The following is a 22,795-nucleotide window of genomic DNA, read 5'->3' on the forward strand; positions in this document are numbered from 1 at the left end:
AAAGATTTGAAAAATCGATATCATTTATAATTTATTAAAATATTTTTTGATAATTTATTTTGTCTTTTATTTAGTTTATTTTTTCCATGTTTATTTTTTCTTCTTATTGATTCAATTTGATGCAATCAGCTAAAAACTGCAAAACATTAAACTCCTAAAGTTTCATTTGTGAAAAAAAGACATCAAAATTATTTTATACATTTAAAAAAAGGCACATTTTTGATAAATAGAAATGTCTGCTACATTGTGTATTTGCTAAAAATCCATAAAAAATCATCTTGAAGGGGGGAAACTCCGGTGGGTGAGTCAGGGAAGACGAGAGGAGAGGCTCCACCAGATTCTTCCCAATCCAGCTGTTTTTTGTCAGTCGAGATCGTTGATGGGCAGCGATCAGCTGATCACAGGTGGGAGCAAAGCTCCGCCCCTCAAAGCCTCAGCAGTAGCAGTGGCCCAACGCCCAAATGTTGGCACACAATACACTGTGAAAAACACAATGGCACCTCAACAGGGCGCACAAAACGGCGACACCTGGGCCTCCAGCTTTAAACAGGAGCTGGATGATCAGCTGCAATGTCTCTGGGTCTGAGGCTGCATTCAGCGTGAAAACCCCCCGCGCTGAGCAGCTTTAGAGGCTGGCCTCAGCTAAAAACGGCCACTGTGCTCACCCCGAAAGCTGCCCTCACCCTGAAAGCTGCCCTCAGCCTGAAAGCTGCGGGTGGACACTGATTCTAACCCGGCCAGAGGGAAGCCACCTTCATGAGCCCTCTGCAGGTGAGCAGCAGGTGCACAAAGGTGGCACTCCACCTGCAACAACGAAATGATTATTGTTTTTGTGTCTTTATGAGAAACTAAGGCATCAATTCTAAACTTAAAAAAGTTCCCTTTTTCTTGACTTGTATCTACTAAAGAAAAACCAGGTAGTAAGCAGACACAAACAAAGTGACTTCATGAGTTTTTTGGTTTAATAACAAAACAGAGAAACAGAAAAATCTTCATTCCAAATCTCTTTAAAAAAAGTATAAAAAATAACCATGAAATTACCAAAACACATCAAAATCAAACCACTAAAAAGATACAGAACAATAATTAAGATGGACAATGTCTAAAAAATAAACTGTTATTACAAGATTTTATCTCTCTAGGGATGTTTAGTCTTTGTTTTGATGACCATTTGATTTAATTTATTTTTGTTTCAGCATTAAATAGAGCCAATAAAAAAATCCTACAGATTTATCAAACTTAATACAGACATGATGAAACGCATAAATATATTTATTTCAATTGAGAGCTCGGTTTCAGCGTTGTGGTTACCAAAAAACATCACTTTGGTTTTATCTAGGTTCAAAGATAATTTGTCGTAATCCATCCATTATTTTATTTTGTTTAACTCTGTGTTTATTGGTGTGTTCCCTGCAAATAATGAGTTTTAAAAGTTTTGAAACATTGAATATATCATTTAAGTAAATGTTGAATAGCAGCGGGCCCAGAATTGATCCTTGTGGGTCACCACAACTCATCCCTCAGTTTCTGATGTACATACTTCAATCTTGACAAATTGTTCTTTTCTCATTTAATAACTTTTGACCCAAGTTAGCACGAGTCCTCTGATCCCATACACTTCCATTTTCTCAAGTAGGATGTCATGATATTTTGAGAAAACAGCGGAAGATTTATTAAAAAAAAAACACTGATAGAAAAACCTGCTTGAGGAGCACGATAGCACCGTAAATATCCAATGTCGTTTTTTTGTTTCTTTGAGCTCTGTAATAACATCTCCACTCATCTGCTTGCTTTAAAGGAGCTGAATGAGTCTGCAGAGGAGAATCTCCATGAAGAAAGTCTCTGTAAAGCATAGCAGCACACATGCTAACAGGCGGACACTAGCGTGGTAACGCACATCGGCCTAAAAGTTCGTTACGACTCTGGAAAAATAGAAGTATTATCAGGGCAAAGAGAAATTTAGAGAAGTATCTCGATCGTGTTTTGAGATAAATACTTAAAATGACCTGAGCAGTGCTGTCCCAGTACAACAGTGACGGGATGTTAACAGTTTACAGAATATAATGTCCAGTGCTGAAGATGCTCTGCTTCCTGCAATACATTATTATTTCTCTTCATGTTCAAAATTAAACAACAATATAGATAAACGTCTTTAGTAATGTTCACACTTTGCCTTAAAAATACCCATCATGCATCACTATTTCATGTCAACGACAGCAACAGGTACACCTTAATGTAACAGTGAATCGGACGTTTGCTTGTTTTCTCTTTAGCCAATAGTCCAAATTGTCGACTTTTTCAGTAGGTCACAAGTAACAATAATACAAAATGTAAAAACACTGTCTCACAAATAGTAATAAATCTCTCTCAAGACCAATTTTCTACAGCTGCATCAACTCAGTTGTTTAAACGTTAAAAACATTTTTTGGAAAACTTTAAAGCTGCCCTCACTGGAAGAGAGACGATGACAAAGTGTCAAACCGGGGTCGTAGTACCTCTTCTAAAGATTATTCCACCAATTCAGTTTGGATGAAAAAACGAGTAAGTCTCAAAACTGAACATTTGAACGGACCGACTCAGCTGCATACAAGGAACGAAAACTTTCAACTGTAGAACAAATGTACTGTTCTTTCAGATAACTCCATCTGGACAACGGACAAACTTAAACTACACCAGCAAATGGGAAAAATGTTTTTTACAGAACAAAAACGTAGCACCATTAATTCTTTTGGCCAATCTTGTAAACTTGCCTAAAGGATTTCAGATTTTAAGTAAAAAATGTACCGACTATTAAAAAACACTGAAATGCAATTAAAAATCTGAAACAGCTGCCTATTTTACCCGTTATTGATCAGCTTTGAGCACCATGGTTGCATTGTTATTATGAGCTTTGAAGATAAAAACAGACTTAAGTTTAAAAGTCAGAGAAAGACCACAAGCAACTAAAGTCTACACCAAGCCTAAGGAGAAAATAGTTCAATAAAAATGAACTGGCATAAACACATCTAAAACTAAACTGCACAAATGGTACCAGAAGTCATTAGCCATGAAGAACTGAAAGCAATTTGCTAAATTCAAAGAATCAAGGACACCTTAGAAGAAAACTCTAAAAAGTAAACCCCTCAACCTTTTTAGAAATGATTAAAGAAAGATCCGCTACATGAATTAACAAACGTACACTCCTGGTAAACCTGCACTTCAAACCATCACAGACATTCCCTTCAGACTTATCTTCACAATTTGTCACCAAAAGTTTCAGCCCACTAAGAGAGCGCACAATATTTCATGATTCTCTGTCCAATCTGTTATTGATCAAATTCATTTAAGAAGTTCTTCATTTAAGAAGAGAACGGAGGCCTGAAGTTTAAGCCCAACAGCAGCACAGAGAGGCTCACTGGGGGATATTTGGTAGGTATGGAGATGAATGAGATTGTCAGAGGAAACTCTGTAAAAAGACAGAGAGCCAGCTGTCTGATCTACATAGATCCCAACATGACTGGTCTGTCTGGCAGGCAGATCTACTCTGTTGTTGTCATGTAAAGTATAGAAACCATCGTCTGCACTGACCAAACAATACGATGTTTTATTGGTCCCCATCCTGACTTCAGTTTCCTGTCTCACACTGGCGTCCCTCCTTATCACCCCAATGCTAAAAGACCCAGCAGCCTCCACCTCCCAGTAACAGCGCCCCGTCAGCTCCTGCCCACACAACACTTGTTGGTAATCAGGTCCTCCGTTATGACGAGGAGATGACCTTTTGTCATTCCTGTCCCAAGTCACTCGTCTGTTTTCTTCAGAGAGGTGCAGAGTCTTGGGTGTCGTCTTGGGGTCCAAGGTCAGTTTGCAGGAATCTGGAGAGAGAAACTCATTTAGCTTGTCTTATCAGTAGATATGAGTTAGGTCCCTCAGTCGTCCTGATGATGCTGATCTTTGGTTCCACACATTTCTCTGGAACAACTTACATTTTTTAAATCCAGGTTTCATCCTGTGAGTTCCACCATGGTCAAGACTGCAGAAAGAGTACAAACATTTTAGGTCTTGAAATGTATTTGATGCTTTTATTTAGTTGTCTTGTTGTTAAATTACTTTAATTTGCTTAGTTTGAAGTCTGGATCATCTTTTAGTTCACACAGCTGCTTTGTTCCAAACTCTCCTGGATGGTTGTAGCTCAGGTCCAGCTCCGTCAGATGGGACGGGTTCAACTTCAGAGCCGCAACCAGATACTGACAGCCCGTCTCAGTGACGAGACAACCAGACAACCTAATTAAAAAAAAACAGTCTCAACGTCTAACTTGATGTCAAGGCAGTGTACTGTAATTTGATAGTTTGAAAAATGATGCATTCATTGTTCTACCCAACTTAGTGATTAAAAAACAGCAGCGAACAGGAACTGGAACCAATACTAACAATTATCCCCAGTAGTTTGTTGAGAAATAGACATTTGTACTAAGCACATGAATCTCCAGTCTTCCTAAGACAACAGATCCCGATGTAATCCATACCAAGAAAATCATATTGAGATCCCACAAAATTTTGTAGGAAAACATCTCTACCGCAGAAATTCTGCTTTTAGAATTGAATCAGTTAGTTCAACAGGGGCCCAAGTCCAAGAGGTTTGTTTTTGTCCTAGAGGTTTGTTTAATGGCATAGCTTAAAGGGAGGCTACACCAAATGATGAATACTTTACCCAGATTTAGCACCAGTTCATAGCTTACAAATGCTGTAATATGAAGCACCTACCTTTTATCATTTCAGAGGACTGGCAAACTAAAGTCTCTGGACTTGGGCCCTTCTTGAATTAAACAGGGGCGCTGCCATATTGGATAACTAGTGCTGCCATCTATGGGATAAAGCAAAACCCATGCAAGAGGGGCCTAAGTCCAGGAATTTTGCACTTAATGCATTTTAAATGTCAAGCATAGTCAATACATTACAACGGACTTTGATTAGTTCTGCATTTATTTTGGAATTAGGTTTTATCATTTGCCAGCTTCAGTAACTCTTCATAGCTCTTCGCTTCCACTTACTGATCTGGCTGTAGTATGTCCAGAATGCCTTTACTCATCTGTTTATACTTTGGGTCAGTACCTCAGTATCTCCAATCTGCAGTTGGGATTCTCCAGTCCGTCACACAACAGCTTCACTCCCGAATCTGTCAGATCGTTGTTGCTCAGGTCCAGATCTCTCACAGCTGAGCTGGAGAACTTCAGATCAAAGGTCAGATGCTCAATCCAGTCTGTAGTCACTTTGCATTCAGCAAGCCTAGAAGCATCAGGAGAATTGCTCAGTAATCAATTGTTTACCAGTTTGTCAACAAACCATGATGTTCTACTAGCGGCCCCGGGGGGTATTCCAGATAGCAGGTTATGCTAGCTCCCACAGTAAGTTTGAGGCTAAGGAAGTTGATAATCTCAGCTTTCAGTTCCAGAAATGGAGGTATGTTTTAGGGTATGTCAATTGCCATAGCAACTCATGCTCTGAACATAACCTGGTCTGGAGCAGGTTTAGTTGAAGGTTAGTTTGTTTTCAGAGAGGTGAAGCAGCATGGCGTGTCCATTTGAAGATGATTTAGTGGATGAAGAAGCTCAGATAATACTTTTTCCACCGTGAGAGGGTGATAAGACCACATGTGGATGTTGGAAAAATAAACTTTTTTTTACTTTGATCTAACTTAATTATTTTCTTCTGTTAAGATAAATGAATTATTTTTTGTTAAGTCATCCTAAAAATAACACATAGTTTTCAGAAAGTTATTTTACGTTCATTCAAATTAATTTAATTAAGTAGGTGTAACTTTGGTGCTGCTGTTAGGTCGGCACCGCAAGGGATTGTGGGATACCATTCCCTGGACGGATTTGGGTTTAAGTGTGGGTTTTTGACCAGATGTGTTTAGTTGTTTAGCTGTTTTACTGTGTTTTGTCTAGTTATTTGTACTGTTATATTTAAATGTTTCTGCACCATGAGTGAGAGGGAGGGAGAGGATGATGAGACTTTATGGCACCACTAGTGCTCCTTTATGCTATAAGAACTTAAGTTAAAGTCAGAGCCAGGTAAATACACTATTCATATTACAAATCCACATTGAATCATTCATTTTAATGTTATAACAATGAGTATATCTGCTGGCTCAAACTTAGACATATGAGAATTCAAGAAGTACAATAAATAAAGATGGGAAAGCATTTAATTGAATTGAAGTAATATGACATTTAGTTAAATATACATGTCAATTTGAGTTGTAAAAAGAATTATTGATTTGGATAGACGTAAGAAATTAGGTTGAATAAATTTAACTCAGCTCGGTTGGTAAGGTGAGGACTGTCATGCAGGAAACCCGGGTTCGATTCCCAGGGCGGAACGAACAACTAATGGTAATGGAAATGGGGCAATTACCATAACAATGGAAATGGGGCAATTACCATAACAAAGATGGGCAATTACATCACCCAGTGAGGGTACTTGGGCAAGACCCCTAACGTTAATGCCTACCTCACAACATGAGAGACAATGAACCACATGTCATGCCGGCACAGACGTCGCCCGGCCAAACAAGGTCTGCGTCAGGTGCTGAGGAACCAGAGCACCCTGATGGAAAGTGGGCTACTGGAACAAGACGGAAATGGACTAGATGTGAGAACAAGGTTCTGTTAGAATGCTACTACTCAAGTAATCCCACCCAGAGGGGTTACATGCAGAGAATGTGGAATGAATGGATGCTTCGAAACCCACAATCAAGGCTAACTGCCAAACAACTGGTAGCTCAGTGCTCTAACATCCACAAACGGCAACTCCTATTACAACTTGAGATTGAAGCAATACAATACAATGCCACGGGAGAGCCAGAACAACAGGTCAGAGAGGAGGTTATGACACACTCCCACCCTGAGATTGGGTACACAGCCCCAACAACCACAATTACGCTGACCTGAAAGACAAGATCATGTCTACAATGAACACTAGGCAACCCCGACACCAACTACAACGGTTAAGTGACGTACCTGAAAGTTTACTGAAAACTGTGAATGAAGCATTGAGGGCAATTCCTACCACAACCATCACAGAAACCAATGAACTGGTTTACACTTCAGCAGCAGTGATCCTTGAGATGCTTGGCTACAAGAGCAACCATGGAAGAAAACAGTACCCACCATGGAAGCAACGGTTAGAGGCCAAAATCAAGGCAACTCGGAAGGATGTGAGTAAGCTGACAGAGGTACAATGAGAAAGCAAGTACCTAAGAGATACAGCCAGATGCCCATACCTGAAGCACTGGAAACTGCCAAACAAAGGCTCCTAGCCTTGAGCAGCCGCCTAAAGAGGTACACAAGAGACAATGAAGCCAGACGAATAAACAGGCTCTTCGCAACTCAACCTGTAAAAGTGTACGCTCAGTGGCAGGTTCAAAACAGCCGAGCAGACCCACCAAGGCTAGAAACTGAACAGTACTGGAAAAATATATGGGAGAAACAGACAGCACATAACAGCAATGCCCAGTGGCTGGTCTCTCTGAGAAAAGAACATAGCAACCTCCCTGAACAGAATACAGTAACCATCACAGTGGCAGACATCCAAGAAAGAGTCTCAGGTATGAGGAACTGGACAGCACCGGGCCCTGACATGATACATGCCTACTGGCTAAAGAAGCTTACCGCACTCCACGAGCGCCTGGCGGCACAAATGAACCAGCTGCTAAGAGATGGGACTCACCCCGAATGGATAACGGAAGGGCGAACGATCCCTCAAAGGGTGCAGTCCCATCCAACTACCGGCCAATAACCTGTCTGTCCGCAACATGGAAGCTCATGTCAGGCATCATTGCAACCAAGATAAATAGGCACATGGATCAATTCATGAGTAACACACAGAAGGGCATTGGTAGAGACTCCAGAGGAGCCAAACACCAACTCCTGGTCGACAGAACAGTCGCTCAAGACTGCAAGCCACGACACACCAACCTGTGCACAGCCTGGATTGATTACAAGAAGGCCTATGACTCAATGCCACACACATGGATCACTGAATGCTTGGAGCTGTACAACATCAACAGGACTCTAAGAGCCTTCATAGGAAACTCAATGAAGCTGTTGAAAACCACACTTGAAGCCAATGGGAAGCCACTTGCACAAGTGTCCATCAAATGTGGGATATACCAAGGTGATGCTCTGTCCCCACTGCTGTTCTGCATAGGTCTGAACCCCCTCAGTCAAATAATCACCAAGACTGGCTATGGATACAGACTCAGAAATGGGGCCAACATAAGTCACCTCCTCTACATGGATGACATCAAGCTATATGCTAAGAGCGAGCGTGACATTGACTCCCTGATCCACACCACCAGGATCTACAGCACTGACATTGGGATGTCATTCGGGCTCGAGAAATGCAGCCGGATGGTGACAAAGAGAGGCAAGGTAGTCCACACAGGAGGGGTCTCACTCCCAGAAGGAACAATAGCAGACATCGAGGACAGTTACAAGTACCTTGGAATTCCACAGGCAAATGGCAACCTGGAGCAGGCAACAAGGAAAGCTGCAACAGCTAAATACCTCCAACGAGTGAGGCAAGTCCTGAGAAGCCAGCTCAATGGCAAAAATAAGACCCGGGCAATTAACAGCTACGCACTGCCAGTTATCAGATACCCTGCAGGAATAATAAGATGGCCAAAGGAAGAGATACAGACCACGGATGTTAAAACACGAAAGCTCCTCACCATGCATGGAGGGTTCCATCCCAAATCCATCACCCTGAGACTGTATGCTAGCCGCAAGGAAGGAGGCCGAGGACTACTGAGCGTAGAAGCCACTATCCAGGATGAAACATCCAAGATCCATGAGTACATCAAGCTCAAGGCCCCAACTGACAGTGTGCTCAGTGAATGTCTCAGGCAATGGAGAGCAGAGGATACAGTGCTGGAGGACAGATCCTCATGGGAGGACAAACCCCTGCATGGGATGTACCACCGGACCATAACTGAAGTGGCTGATATCAAGAAGTCCTACCAATGGCTAGAAAGGGCTGGCCTACAGGACAGCACCGAAGCGCTCATCCTGGCAGCCCAGGAACAAGCCCTGAGCACCAGAGCAATAGAGGCTCAGATCTACCACACCAGACAAGACCCAAGGTGTAGGCTGTGCAAAGAAGCGCCTGAAACAATCCAGCACATAACTGCAGGGTGTAAGATGCTGGCAGGGAAAGCATACATGGAGCGCCACAATCAAGTGGCTGGAATAATATACAGGAACATGTGTGCAGAATATGAACTGGAAACCCCAAGGTCAAAATGGGAAACACCTCCGAAGGTGGTAGAGAATGAGAGGGCAAAGATCCTGTGGGACTTCCAGATCCAGACTGATAGGATGGTAATGGCGAACCAACCAGACATTGTAGTGGTGGATAAAGAACAGAGGAAAGCCGTTGTGGTGGATATGGCAGTGCCAAGCGATGGGAACATCAGGAAGAAGGAACATGAGAAACTGGAGAAAATACCAGTGACTCGGAAAAGAACTGGAGAAAGCCTGGAAAGTGAAGGTGACAGTGGTGCCTGTGGTAATTGGAGCACTCGGGGCAGTAACCCCCAAGCTGGAGGAGTGGCTACAACAGATACCTGGAAAGACCTCAGACCTCTCAGTCCAGAAAAGCGCAGTGCTAGGAACAGCTAAGATACTGCGCAGGACCCTCAAGCTCCCAGGCCTCTGGTAGAGGACCCGAGCTTGGAGGAGAAACCACCCGCGGAGGGTGAGAGGGACGGTTTTTTTTTATATATATATATATATGCGTCACAATGAAAATAGAAATGAGATAGAAACCCGTGCGTTTATTTTGTCTGTTCTTTTCTCCAAGCAGAAACTCTGTCTTTTGCTGATGATGCAGCCGTGTTACTTTTTTGATGGAAGTATAATCTTCATATGCCTTCATTACAATCTCAGACTCCGTCTCACTGAAGTATGGTGCTCTCTCTTTTCCCCCACGCGTTTCCATGGCTACTCCTGAAATCGGCGATCCATTCAGAATGTCTTTATGTACCTGACGTGCTCGTGCATTAACTCAGGTTTACCAAGTGGAGCATAATTACGCTAACTCATATCCGGTCTTTTGGAACCGACATACCCAGAGTAAGCAAGTTCAGGGGGACGTCAGCCAGAGTTCAGGGTTGAAGTCAGGCTAGTTTAAACGGGCCTTCTGGAATACCCCCTGAAGTCTAAATATCACCAACAAATCACTGAAACCAAAAATATATTAAAGATCATAATGACAATTCAAAAATCAAAACAAATATTAAAAAAACGAGATAACATTTTAGAAATAAACACAAAATTCCAGAAATCAAAATTCTATTCCAAAAAAAGGAAACAAAATAGAAATTTGAAGTTTTGGAGAACAAAAGTAATTTCCAGAAATCAAAAGGAGATGTTAAGACATAAAACACAAAAACCCTGGAAAAGGTAGGAATTATGGGACATCACTGATTGGATGATTATATTTGATTTTTGACGATTGAGTTTTTTAAGTGTCTTTAATGTTCGCATACGTTTTTGGATTAGTAAGGACGACAGCCTTTATCATTTACCACATACCAAATCCTTTCTAAATGAAATAATGAACAAATGTTATCATCCATTCGCAGACAGCCTCGAGAAACTATAAGGGGAAGGGAGAGGTTCTGGTAAGAACAGTTAGAAGCGATGGACAAACAATTCCTTTTACAGCAATGACTGATAAGGCACTAAGAAAACGTAAAACTGTAGACATACAAAGTTGTTGTGCCTCATCTGCTGTGTGATGACTGAACGATTGATGACCACAAGCATAGACCTCCAGATGGGATTACCTCCAATGAAAGTAAAGGTACACTGGCAGCAGAAAAGTTGATGGGCAGGTTGACAGACCTGAGCATTGAGAACATTTGTGATAGCTTGAAACCCAGAACACACTCGATAATTTTAATAGACAAACAGGAGAGACAAACACAGCTTAATGGTAAAGTGTCAGAGGCATGACAAGGTCTAGTATCAGAGATATGAACTTACACAGCCTTCTTGCTGCTCCTCACAGCTGGTATCAGCCTCCTTCTGCCTTCCTGTGACGTTTTGTAACTCTTCAGATTCAGTTCATCTAATTCATCCTTGGAGACCAGCAACATGAAGGCCAGAGCAGAGCAGTGAAGAGGAGTCAGTTCTGTTTCTGAACGATCTGACCGTCTCAGATACTCCTGAATCTCATCTTTGACTTTGTGGTCTCTCATCTCCACCATGGTCTGGAAAATGTTGATACAACTGTCTGGAGACAGGGTCTTCCTTCGAATGGATTTGAGGTACGTCAAGATTTTCTTGTCTGTATCTTCCTTTGGATCCAATGGGGTCAGCAAACCGTTGAGGACTCTCTTGTTGGATTCCACCATCAGGCCGAGGAGGAATCTCAGGAAAAAGTCCAGATGACCATTCTTCTTCTCCAACACTTTGTCCACTGTCTTTTTAAGGAGGTCAAGTAAAGAATTTTCTTCTTTCAGATCAAGAAAACTGACGAGATCTCCAATGTCGTTGGTAGCAAGACATTCATAGATGTAAAGAGCTGCAAAGAATTCCTGGATGGTAAGATGGACAAAGAAGAAGACCTTTTTCTGGAAGAAGACTTCTTCTTTTCGGAGAACTGTGTTACAAAATCCAGAGTAGACAGATGCTTCTTCTACGTCAATCCCACATTCTTTCAAGTCGTCCTCGTAGAAGATGAGGTTGTTCTTCTGCAGCTGAACAAATGCGAGTTTTCCAAGTTTCAGGAGGAAATCTCTGTGACTTCTAAGAAGTTTTTCTTTGCTTGTCTCACTCTTCTCAAACTTTCTGCTTTGGCGTTTTGTCTGGACAAACAGGAAGTGGGCCATCATCTCAGTCAGAGTTTTGGGGGTTTCTGTATCTCCACCTCCTCTAAAAACGTCTTTAAACAAGATGACAGAAATCCAGCAGAAGATGGGGATCTGGCACATCATGTCTAGAGTTTGTGAGGACTGAATGTGTGAGATGACTCTTTCAGCGAGACTTAAGTCTGGACTCAGTCTCTTCCTGAAGTATTCGGCTTTCTGCGCATCGTTGAACCCTCTTATCTCTGTCACCATGTTCACGTACTTTGCTGGGATTTGATTGGCTGCTGCAGGACGAGAAGTTATCCAGATGTTTGCATTTGGAAGAATGTTACCCTTGATGAGGTTTACGAGCAGATTTTCCACAGATGTTCTTTCACTGATGGATGTTATTTTGTTGGACTTGTGGAAATCTAGCTGGAGTCTGCTTTCATCAAAGCCATCGAGGATCACCAGGATCCGGGTTTTGTCAAAACCCACCAAGTGTTGGAGGTTTGGCAGCGCCGGGTGAAACTCACTCAAGAATTCCAGAAAGCTCTTTTTGCCTCTGAACAAGTTCAACATACGAAATGCAAAACTGAAAACAAAATCAAAATCTTGGTTTTCCCGTTCTTCAGCCCAATCTAGAATGAACTTGCGGACAGCAAAAGACTTTCCAATGCCTGAGACTCCCTTCATCAGGACGGTCCTGTTGGGTTTCTGATCAGGAAAGAGTTTGAAGATGTCCTTCAGATCAACACTACAACCAGACCTGGATCGTTTTCTGCGTTTGCTTTTCAGGGGTCTGTACTCATGCTCAATATATGGTTCCTCACTTTCTCCACTGATGATGTGGAGCTCTGTAAAGATGCTCATCAAGTAACTGGGATGGTCACCATTGCCCTCAGATGTCTCTGTAAACTCATTTTTCATTGCTTCTTTTAGGATCTTCTTTGATTCCAAGATGTTTCCTGAAAGTAAAATTGTATATTTTCTATCTTTGATTGTTTTTAGGTTCTGTAGACTTACATGTAAAAATAGATACGAGAAATCTTGATAAATAAAATATAGCTTAATGAACTGTCACTGACATCTGCTGTTTTATTTGCTTTTACCTTGTTACATACATTCACCAGCCACTTTATTAAGAACACCTGTCCAACTGCTCCTTAAAGTAAGTTTTTAATCAGCCAATCACATGGCAGCATCTAAATGCTTAACAAGTAGAAGTGGTCAAGATGATCTGTTGCAGTTTAAATTGAGCAGCCAGCAGAATGGAGAAGAAAGGTGATTGAAGTGAATTGAACATGGTTGTTGGTGCCAGATGCTGCTCTGAGTATTTCAGAAACTGCTGATCTATTGGGATTTTCACCAACAACCATCTCTAGGGTTTACCAGTGAGTGGCAGTTCTGTGGGCTGAAACGCCTTGTTGATGTTGAAGGAGAATAGCCAGACTAGTTTATGCTAAAAGAAAGGAACAGGAACTTGAATAACCACTGGTTACAACCCAAAAATACGTTCAACCCATTTACCAACCCTGGACAATAGAAAATTGGAAAACGTTGTCTGGTCTGATGAGTCTTCATTTCTGCTGTGACATTCAGATTGTAGGGTCAGAATTTGGCGTCAACAACATTAAAGCATAGATCCATCCTGCCTCGTATCAACGGCTCAGGCAGGTGGTGGTTGTATAATGGTGTGGGGGATATTTTCTTGGCACACTTTGGGCCCTTTAGTTAAGCAGCTGAATAGCTTAGCTGTCTATGTGCAGGAGGGGAAAATGAGAAATCAGAGTGCGATTCTCCGGGGGGCCCAATGAGCAGTCCAGTGTGGGTCCTTCGGCAACATCCTTCACACTACTGCCTAAAAATGTAGCCACAAGAGGGCCCAAGCCAGGGTCTCAATGTGCCGGTCCCAAGCCTGGATAAAATACAGGATTCTTTCAGGAAGGGCATCTGACGGAAAAGAAAAATCTCTGCCGAACCAAATATGTGAACCAGAGAAAGCTGATTATGTGGTGACCCCTTGACTTTGAGTCCGTTAGTACCAAGTGATCATGGTTCCACTGTTCCACAGCCTACCTTAGTGTTGCTGACCGTATCCATCCCTTTCTGACCACAGTGTACCCATCATCTGATGACTACTTACAGAAGGATAAAGCCCCATGTCATAAAGCTGGAATCTTCTCAGACTGGTTTCTTGAACATGACAATGAGTTGACTGGACTTAAACAGCCTCCACAGTCTCAGAACTCAACCCAGTAGAGAATCTTTGGGATGTGGTGGAACAGAAGATCGGCATCATGGATGTTTAGCTGACAAATCTGCAGCAACTGTGTGATTCTGTCATTTCAACATGGACCAAACTCTCTGTGGAATTTTTCCAGAACCTTCTTGAATCAATACTACCAAGGATTAAGGCAGTTCTGAACCTGGCAGTTCCAACCCGGTACTAGTAAACTGTACCTCATAAAGTGGCCGGTGAGTGTATTTTTCTTTTTTAACAACAGAAATGTTTTTAGTAACAGCAGTAAAAAACAGTTAAATGACTTTACCTGCATCTTCCTCTGTAGATTTCAGTAATTTCTCTGCACACTCTGGACAGTGACTTTCTCCTGGAGAGTCTGAGTGTTTCAAACTTGAACTCAGACATTGTTTACATGACTGATGTCCGCATAGAAACTGAACAGAGTCCTTCAGCTCCTGAGTACAAACGGAACAGCTGAGCAGCTTCTCACTCTCTTGGCTGCAGAAAGAACAAAATATCAATGTTATTTGTGTTTTTGTTTCAAACTAAATTAGTCAGTAAGAAGTCAGTCCACAAAATAAATGAAAAAGTCGATCATCATTGAGATATCAGCCTTTACGATACAAGTATTGCAAAAGACGTCATAAACTGCAACAAAGGATTACCTTAAATGTTAACACACATGTGTAAACAGACAAATCACTATGTTCAAAATTAAAAATTAAAAATATATAGAAATTATATATAAAAATAAAGAAAAAATTAAAATATATTAAAAAATAAAAAAAAGCCCAACACTCACTACCTACATTGTTCTTAATTGTTGTCCATGTTATTTTTGGTCAGTACTACCACAAAGGTAGATAATGTTCTTAGGAGTGTTTCCCCAACATACAAATTCTTACTTGTTTGCTATTCAGAAAAGTCACAGTATCATTAAAGTCATGTTGAATGTTGCAGTGAAAAATAAATGATGTACTAGTTGTTTTTAGTTTGGCTATTTGTTTATGTATCACTAGTCATATTGTCATCACATTATTGATCACAAGTATTACACATGGCAAGTTTTCTTCATATCGTGCAGCTCCAGTAAGTAGTCATTCTCTGTCTTGTCTTTGGTCTCTTTTTGAAAAAAATAACTCAAAAACTTTACAATAGAGAAAGGAAAAGAAGGCTTTTCATTTTAAAAACAGGGAAATGAAACTATTTTGAAAGTTGTTCTTCCCATTACATCAGACAGCTCTAACCTCAGCATCCTTTAACCAACATCACCACTGTTCCTCCTTTAAAACTGTCTCCATCTGTTTCCCTGCAATAAACTTCTAAAAATCTACTATGAAAAAAAGGAAAAAAGCACTGGATTATGTTCCCTGGTGGTTTCATGTGTGTGAAATTTCAGGAACGTTTTCATCAAAGTGCTTGAATTTAAGAAATGTAAAATTACAGAAAAAAACAGAAGCTCAAGGAAATAAAAAGACACATTGGTCAAACATGAGAATGGAACATCTGTGTTTTCATTTTACACTTACCTTTCTATTCCATCATCACTAAAGTTTGGTGGATTAAACTTGGACCTGTCGCTCTTAAGAGACACCCAGCTGTTATCCGTGGATTGAACATCAATCCCACCAATACTAAAAAACCAGAATCATCCACATATTAATATTAAATAAAGAAATAACATTTAAATGTGAGACACAAATGTTCTTTTAAGTCCCCCTGTGACATTTTTATTTAAAAAAAATGCTCCCAGTGGCAATATTATGATGTATCTTGAACATAAAGGTTTTTTTTAACCAAATCCAACAACCTAAATGTCTCAAAAAGCCATATTTCATGTTTATCTGAGGCTACTGTTTGCAAAATCTCCTCTACATGGGCGTGGCTATTTGTGCTGAGCTGAGCAGATCTAACATAGATCTTCACTTGTGCAAGACGGAATTACACAACTTTGACAGAAGGCAGGGCAACAACTGACACCAACTGAGCCTATTCTTAAAAGTTTTTTTGTTTTTTTAATTTAATATAGGGACAGCACATATTTATGAACATTTCTGTCAATATGCCAGAGTTAGCCAAAGGGCTATTTTACATCTGCAATCCAGAATTACATATTTACATAACATTACATACAGCGGTGGACAAAATTGTTGGTACCCCTCAGTTAAAGAAAGTCCACAATGCTCACTGAAATGACTTGAAACGTTCAACAGTAACAATAAATAAAAATTTATTGAAAATTAAATAATCCAAATCAGCCATTACTTTTGAGTTGTTGATACTTTTAATATTATTTTAAAAAACACACTAATGAAATAGGGCTGGACAAAAATGATGGTACCCATAACTTAATATTTTGTTGCCCAACCTTTTGAGGCAATCACTGCAATGAAACGGTTTCTGTATTTGTCAATGAGCCTTCTGCACCTGTCCACAGGTATTTTGGCCCACTCCTCATAAGCAAACTGCTCCAGTTGTCTCAGGTTTGAGGCTTTCTTATCCAAATGTTTCAGCTCCTTCCATAGATGTTCAATGGGATTCAGATCTGGGCTCATAGAAGGCCACTTCAGAATAGTCCAAGGCTTTTCTCTCAGCCATTCTTGAGGGTTTTTGGCTGTGTGTTTTGGATGGTTGTCCTGTTGGAAGACCCATGACCTGCGACTGAGACCAAGCTTTCTGACACTAGGCAGCACATTTCTACCCAGAATGCCTTGATAATCTGGAGATTTAATTTTACCTTCACAACTTCAAGACACCCTGTGGCAGATGCAGCAAAGCAGCCCCAAGACAGAACTGAGCCTCCTCCATGTTTCACAGTAGGGACAGTGTTTTGGTTGGATGCTTCATTTTTGAGTCTACCAACATAGAGCTGTGCCTTACCAAACAGCTCCAGTTTGGTCTCATCATTTTCCCAGAAGCTTTGTGGCTTGTCAACATGCATTTTTGCAAATTCCAGTCTGGCTTTTTTATTATTTCCTTTCAACAGTGGTGTCCTCCTTGGTCGTCTCCCATGAAGTCCACTCTGGCTCAAACAACCACGAATGGTGCGATCTGACACTGATGTACCTTGATCTAGGAGTTCCCCTTTAATGTCTTTGGAGGTTGTTCTGGGCTCTTTGGATACAGTTCCAACTATCCGTCTCCTCAGTTTGTCATCAATTTTCCTCTTCCTCTTCATCCAGGGAGGTTGGCTACTGTCCCGTGGGTCTTAAACTTCTGAATAATATGTGCCACTGTCGTCACAGGAACTTCAAGCTGCTTAGAGATGGTTTTATTGCCTTTACCTTTATGGTGTCTATCTATAATTTTGTTTCTAATGTCCTGGGACAATTCTCTCCTTCGCTTTCTGTTGTCCATGTTCAGTGTGGTTCACACCTTTTCACCAAACAGCAACGTGACTATTTGTCTCCCTTTAAATAGGCAGACTGACTGATTCTTGGTTTGAAAACAGCTGTGATGTCAATTAAAGGACATACCTGAGTTCATCATGACCCCCTGGACAATTAGTTCTCAGTCTTTAATGGAGGTACCATCATTTTTGTCCAGCCCTGTTTCATTAGTTTTTTTATTTAAATAATTCTATTAATCAACAACTCAAAAGTAATGGCTGATTTTGATTATTTAATTTTCAATCCATTTTAATTTATTGTTACTTTTGAACCACCATAAGGCGAACATAGAAGTCTTAAATTTTCTCCAAAATGCACAGAGCAGCCCTTATGTGTTGTTGTGTGACTTCGGTAAAGAGGACCTAGAAGAGAACAGCACGAGGACGGTTTCACAAAAGTGACAAACACACCCCCCTTTAGACTGTGCAAATCCAGTTGAGCGCACAGAGGGAAGTGACTATGCTGGATCACCGCTCAGTTAGGATTGTTAAGATTAAAATGCGGGGTCCCTCAGTCAGAATTGCGCGGTTGTAAGGTTCCTCACTCAGTTCCGGAATACGCTGCTCAGTTGTCTTTAGGCCCTTTCACTATAGAAGCCATGAAACGCCACAGAGAAAGAAAGTGACTATTCGCACGTCATTTTCTAAATACATGCAACCAGAACTGAACTTCTTTTTGGCAGCATGGACTGAGAGGAAGGGCCCACTTTAGGATTACAGGTTATGGTTAAACTGCGTTCACACCGAAAGCAATCCGCAGCAGAGGCGGCCAGTAACAATGTTAAGATGATGGTTCAGGCGCAACCTGAGATACAGCGGTGCGATTTGAGCGACGGACACGGCACAATTTGGTAAATGTCTGGCAGAAGCTGGATTTCAGCAGCGCAAGTTGGTTTCCATCTGATTCACCCAACAGTACCCGTCCCGGCTACTGTTGGGCAAAGGCAGGTACACCCTCGACGGTCTGTCACAAGGTGGATGGAGCTGGATCCCGGTCTCTAGGCCGGCGACCTGTCTGCCAGACAGAGAACCGCTATGGGACGGGGATCCGGCCTGCTGGGGCCTCACAGCTCATAAATTCAAATGATTGACAGCGATTTCAAAGGAGAAATACTGCAGCTTTGTGCTTCATTTTCCCGCATTTCAAACTAAAACATCCAACACTGACATGAGAGACGCTTTGATGTTCCTGCAGCTTCAGATCTGCTTCCTGATGGCTGCAGGTCACTTCTGTTCAGGTAGATCTCACCTGTTGGAGGCTTCAGAGCCGTCATGCTGCGGGTTTGTCCTCAAAGATCTTCTCCTCTTTTTCCCATCAGACATTTCTGCTACAAACAGGAAGAATGAGATACAAATTATGTGTTTTTTCAAAGCCAAAACATTGTTTAACAGGTCGATATCCTGCTTTCCTTCAGCTTTTCCGAATAAACTAGATCATAAATATAATCAAATTTGACCTTTGGCACACTAAAGAACACTTTTTTTATGAAATATTGTTATATTTTAACAGCTCGTTTTCACATCCAGAACTAAGACGACTCGATCTCTGAGGCTCCGCCTTTCACTCTTTGTGGGTTCTGCCCATTTGATGATGTCATCCTAAAATCCGGCCTCGTCAGTGGGACTGTGTTTCGCCCACGAAAACAACCACTTTTGCAAAGATGGAAGTTCATATTGTGCAAATAAAAGGAAAGCGTATAGCTGATCACCGCTAGTTCCACAGAGAAAGTGGGTGTGTGTGTTAGCCTGGGGGCGGAGCTGGCAGCGCAGACTCTTACTGGAAGGGGCGGTTCCTCACTTTGTGACATTACAAAGTGAGGAACCCACTCGTTTTCATGGATTGGGAGGGGCTGGTACTCACAGCCCAGGTTTTTAGAGGAATACTCAGAAATGGATGAATGCATCAAAATACAGTAAACCCTTGTTTTTCGCGGGGGTTACGTTCCAAAAAGACCCCGTGATAGACAAAATCCGTGAAGTAGAAACCTCTATTTTTTTAAACTAGTATTATACAATTAAATACTCTATTATACATTGAAAAGAAAGAACAAACCAATTTACAGGCTCAAGCATTTGTTTCACAAATAAAAGTACTTTAGAAACATTTTTTTCAACAAATAACTCTGTACTGTACTGTCAAATAATTTTAATGAATGTGAACAGAAGGCTTCAAATCGCGGAGATTAGCCCCTCCCACCGCGACCCGAGTATTGGATTAAACGGGAGAAAATTTAAAATGATTACGAAAAAAATACAAAGTACAGTGGGACAAACAGTGACTCAGGTGTATTTCACTGCTCTTCAGACTGAGCCGCTGCATCCTGACTCCGCTCTGCAGTGTTTTCTTCTTTTGAAGCCCGCGGTGCAGCTGTGTTTGTTCGGGAGAAGAACAAAGTGATTGGCAGTTGCTGTCGCTCTTCTGCTTTGCAAAAAGATCCTTATACACCGACATGCCACCATCAAGAGAATTTGCACGTAGTAATGAAAATTTGGCAAGCTGTTTTACGTACGTGTACATATTAAACTGCAACGTTAATGACGTGCAGGTAGAGAAGAAGCAGAGTGACTTTTTAGCCAATCAGAATGCAGAACACGATGCACCATGCAAATCTGTGAAGTAGCGAAACCGTGAAAAGCAAACCGCGTTATAGCAAGGGATCACTGTATCACTTTGGGATTGTTTTTTGTGAGGAATTAAGATTATAAAACACTTAAACGCTCAGAGAAGTTGATTTTGCTGATATAGGTCCTTTAATTCAAAATTAAAAAAACAGCAACCTCTAACTCTCAATTCCGCTGTGGCTGAACTTCCACATTTCATTTCTTTATTTCATTTCCTGAATCAAGTCAAGATTCTAACTGATTCTCTTTTTTCTCAGCAAACCTGCATGTCCAGAACCAGAAGCTAAAAGTCTGTTCTTACCTTTTATGCTAAATATTTCACAGAGCAAAAACAAATCTGTGAATGTTTTGAAAGAGTCCATAGGAGCCTGGACCTGCAGCTCGTTTTTTATAAAAAGGATGTTTGTTTTAATGATGTGTAGAAAAGCAGAACAGAATCTATGAAAGTCTGTTCACGTTAAGAAAAGTGATGTTTGGCTTCATTCCAGGCAGCAGATCAAATTTCTAGAAAGCTGTATTGTCTGAACATGAAGTTCTTTGTCTGCTGGATTCTCTGCAGATGCAGGAAGACAAACATGTTTCAACAGGAAATGTTCTAAAAAAGATGGAATTTCTACCATTTTTCCCTCATTTCTAGTAGAAAATGAGTTTTTTACTAACTTGCTTTTTTAAACAGAAAACAAAAAAAAGAAGAGAATAGAAAAGTCCTACGTCTATTCATAAATCATAAATAAATTCACTCATAAAGCTGTAAAAGTATAAAATGTCAAACACTAAAAGCTTTATGATGTTTAATTGTCTGAAATGAAACAAGCTCAGACACACGTGGAGATGAAGATCTTTCTAGTTTCATTTTAGACAAAGAGGATTTCACTGAAGTTAATAAAAACAAGGAAACTATATAAATATATACAAAAATAATCTTACTGTAAATCTGCTGCCGTTTTGTTTCTTATAGTCCCACAAATGTGAGACTTAATGAAATGTGTGCCTTTAGGAGTGAGGGAGGAGTTTCTGTGAAGCACGTTAAATGGGAAAGTCTGCAACATGAGGGGGGGGCGGGGGATCAATCATGTCGAGGCTTGTTGTTCATCATAGAAAAGGTTGTCATTTGTCTCCACTGTGGTGAAGTTGGTTCTATTTTGGATATTGAACAGACAGTTAGCGGTGATCCCCGGCAGTCTCTCTTAGGGAGCGTCAATAAATTAACAACTGAATGAAATGGCGATGATTTAGACACAATGCTGTGCAGAAAGAAATGGATTCCAATGAAACATTTCCTCTAAACATGGCCACAGTTTATATTTGAACATCTGAAATTGTAATATTAAAAAACTCATAAATTTATAATTTCAAAACAAAGTGGTGTGTCTTGGGTTTGATCTAAAATCACCTCCATTGTTAATTTATTGACGGCCCCTAAGAGACACCTCTGGGGATCAGCTGACTGTCTGTCAAACATCCAAAATAGACCTAACCTCACCACAGTGGTGTCTCTGCTTTATGAAGCTGATCTGGTTTCTGCAGTCAGTGATGATCTGCTCTGTTCAGGAGAAGATTCAGGTCTCTGGTCCAGGTTGGTTCTGGATCCGGTTCTAGATGGAATTGTTTCCTTTCAGACTCTAAATTCTCTTTTCACATCATCAATGAAAGTGAAGTGGTTCTTTCTCCAGAGTTACTCATTTCTGTGTCTGTTTGTGATGATATTGTCTCTTCTAGTCTCTTTTTTTTGCACCTGCCGCTCACTCGCTGCAGCTTCTGCTGCTGCATGTCTGTTTGTATCCAGGGCTAGACTATTTTATTTGTTTTCAATCCATTAATGACTAAATGTCCCTAACTAGGTTTACTGAATCTGTATGGAAATATTTCTGTCTCGTCTTTTGTCTTTCTTGTTTTGCTTGGTTGGAACAAACCAACTCCTTTATTCCACATCTACAGTACTACAAGTTTACGCAGCATGTTGTCATCACTACAACATACATGTTTATTTATAATTCTTTATCTTGTTAACTGTTTGATTAACTGACTAACTGTAAAATGTCAAACTTCTGCATCCAGTAGATGTTCTAAAGAGCAAATAAAGCTTCAAGAAGCATCGCACTGGAGTGAATGAAAGGCTTCAGTGTTTCATGAAGCTTCATCCATCACTAAGTTCAGTTCAACGAGCTTCCATTTGCATTTCTGTCAGGGTTGCCAGATAGAGTCAAAAGTCATCTAAAAACAGCAAAAACCCACCCTTAAATGTCAATCACTGATTAATTAGCAGTAATTATTCATCCTTTATTTATCACTGTTTTCATTTAAAGTTGAACTTTGAGACATTTTACTTGTATTTCATTTTAACCACCATCTCTACAGTCTGTCAGAGTAAAAAAGGAAATAACAAACTCCTATCAAACTTTATTGACAACAGAAAAAAAAGACACAGCCCGCCTAAAAAACCCACCAAGAACAAGGAAAAAAAGATGATTCCTGAAACATTAGAGGTTCTGGTGTAACTTACAATGAACAATAGCAGAAACTGTTCTTGCCTTTTTACTTGAATTTAGGTGAGATAAAATAAAAGCAAATCTCCTTCTCCTTCAGATTACAGGAGTTTGAAAAAAAACTGTTATGGTAAATATAAAATTTTGGGGGAAATTTTAAATAAAAAATATTATAAAACACAAATGTTAGTAACATGATCACATTCACTAAAATGATCATT

The 22,795-nt window shown here is 40.6% G+C and overlaps 1 protein-coding gene across 3 annotated transcripts; it reads right to left on the reverse strand.

Moving 5' to 3' along the window:
• Window positions 1-944: 944 nt before the first annotated feature.
• Window positions 945-21,104, reverse strand: LOC101173413 (NLR family CARD domain-containing protein 3). Of its 3 annotated transcripts, none has more exons than XM_011487239.4 (9): window positions 21,016-21,104; window positions 18,716-18,794; window positions 15,608-15,712; window positions 14,386-14,576; window positions 11,028-12,801; window positions 5,089-5,262; window positions 4,087-4,260; window positions 3,963-4,009; window positions 945-3,851 (listed from the first exon to the last, which is right to left on the reverse strand). In XM_011487239.4, the coding sequence occupies exons 2-9, from the start codon at window positions 18,787-18,789 to the stop codon at window positions 3,319-3,321; spliced, it is 3,072 nt and encodes a 1,023-aa protein (XP_011485541.2). In that variant the 5' UTR covers window positions 18,790-18,794; window positions 21,016-21,104; the 3' UTR covers window positions 945-3,318. The 3 variants fall into 3 exon arrangements, 2 of the variants coding, with proteins under 2 accessions (XP_011485541.2, XP_011485542.2); XM_011487240.4 differs by having other exon boundaries at window positions 18,716-18,791; window positions 21,016-21,088; XR_013650849.1 differs by lacking the exons at window positions 945-3,851; window positions 3,963-4,009 and adding an exon at window positions 4,741-4,840 and having other exon boundaries at window positions 4,130-4,260.
• Window positions 21,105-22,795: the final 1,691 nt, after the last annotated feature.

The sequence above is a fragment of the Oryzias latipes genome, chromosome 18 (genome assembly GCF_053564925.1).
Source record: "Oryzias latipes strain Hd-rR chromosome 18, Olatipes_Hd-rR_3.1".
Classification (NCBI taxonomy): Eukaryota; Metazoa; Chordata; class Actinopteri; order Beloniformes; family Adrianichthyidae; genus Oryzias; species Oryzias latipes.

Excerpts from the sequence above, each read along its gene's own strand:
- LOC101173413 (XM_011487239.4), bottom strand. The coding sequence starts at position 18,789 with ATGTCTGATGGGAAAAAGAGGAGAAGATCTTTGAGGACAAACCCGCAG. Across the intron at positions 5,263-11,027 it reads AGGAGCAGCAAGAAGGCTGT|GCTTGCTGAATGCAAAGTGA; the intron begins GTAAGTTCATAT and ends TGATGCTTCTAG. Across the intron at positions 3,852-3,962 it reads GAAACCTGGATTTAAAAAAT|ATTCCTGCAAACTGACCTTG; the intron begins GTAAGTTGTTCC and ends TTCTCTCTCCAG.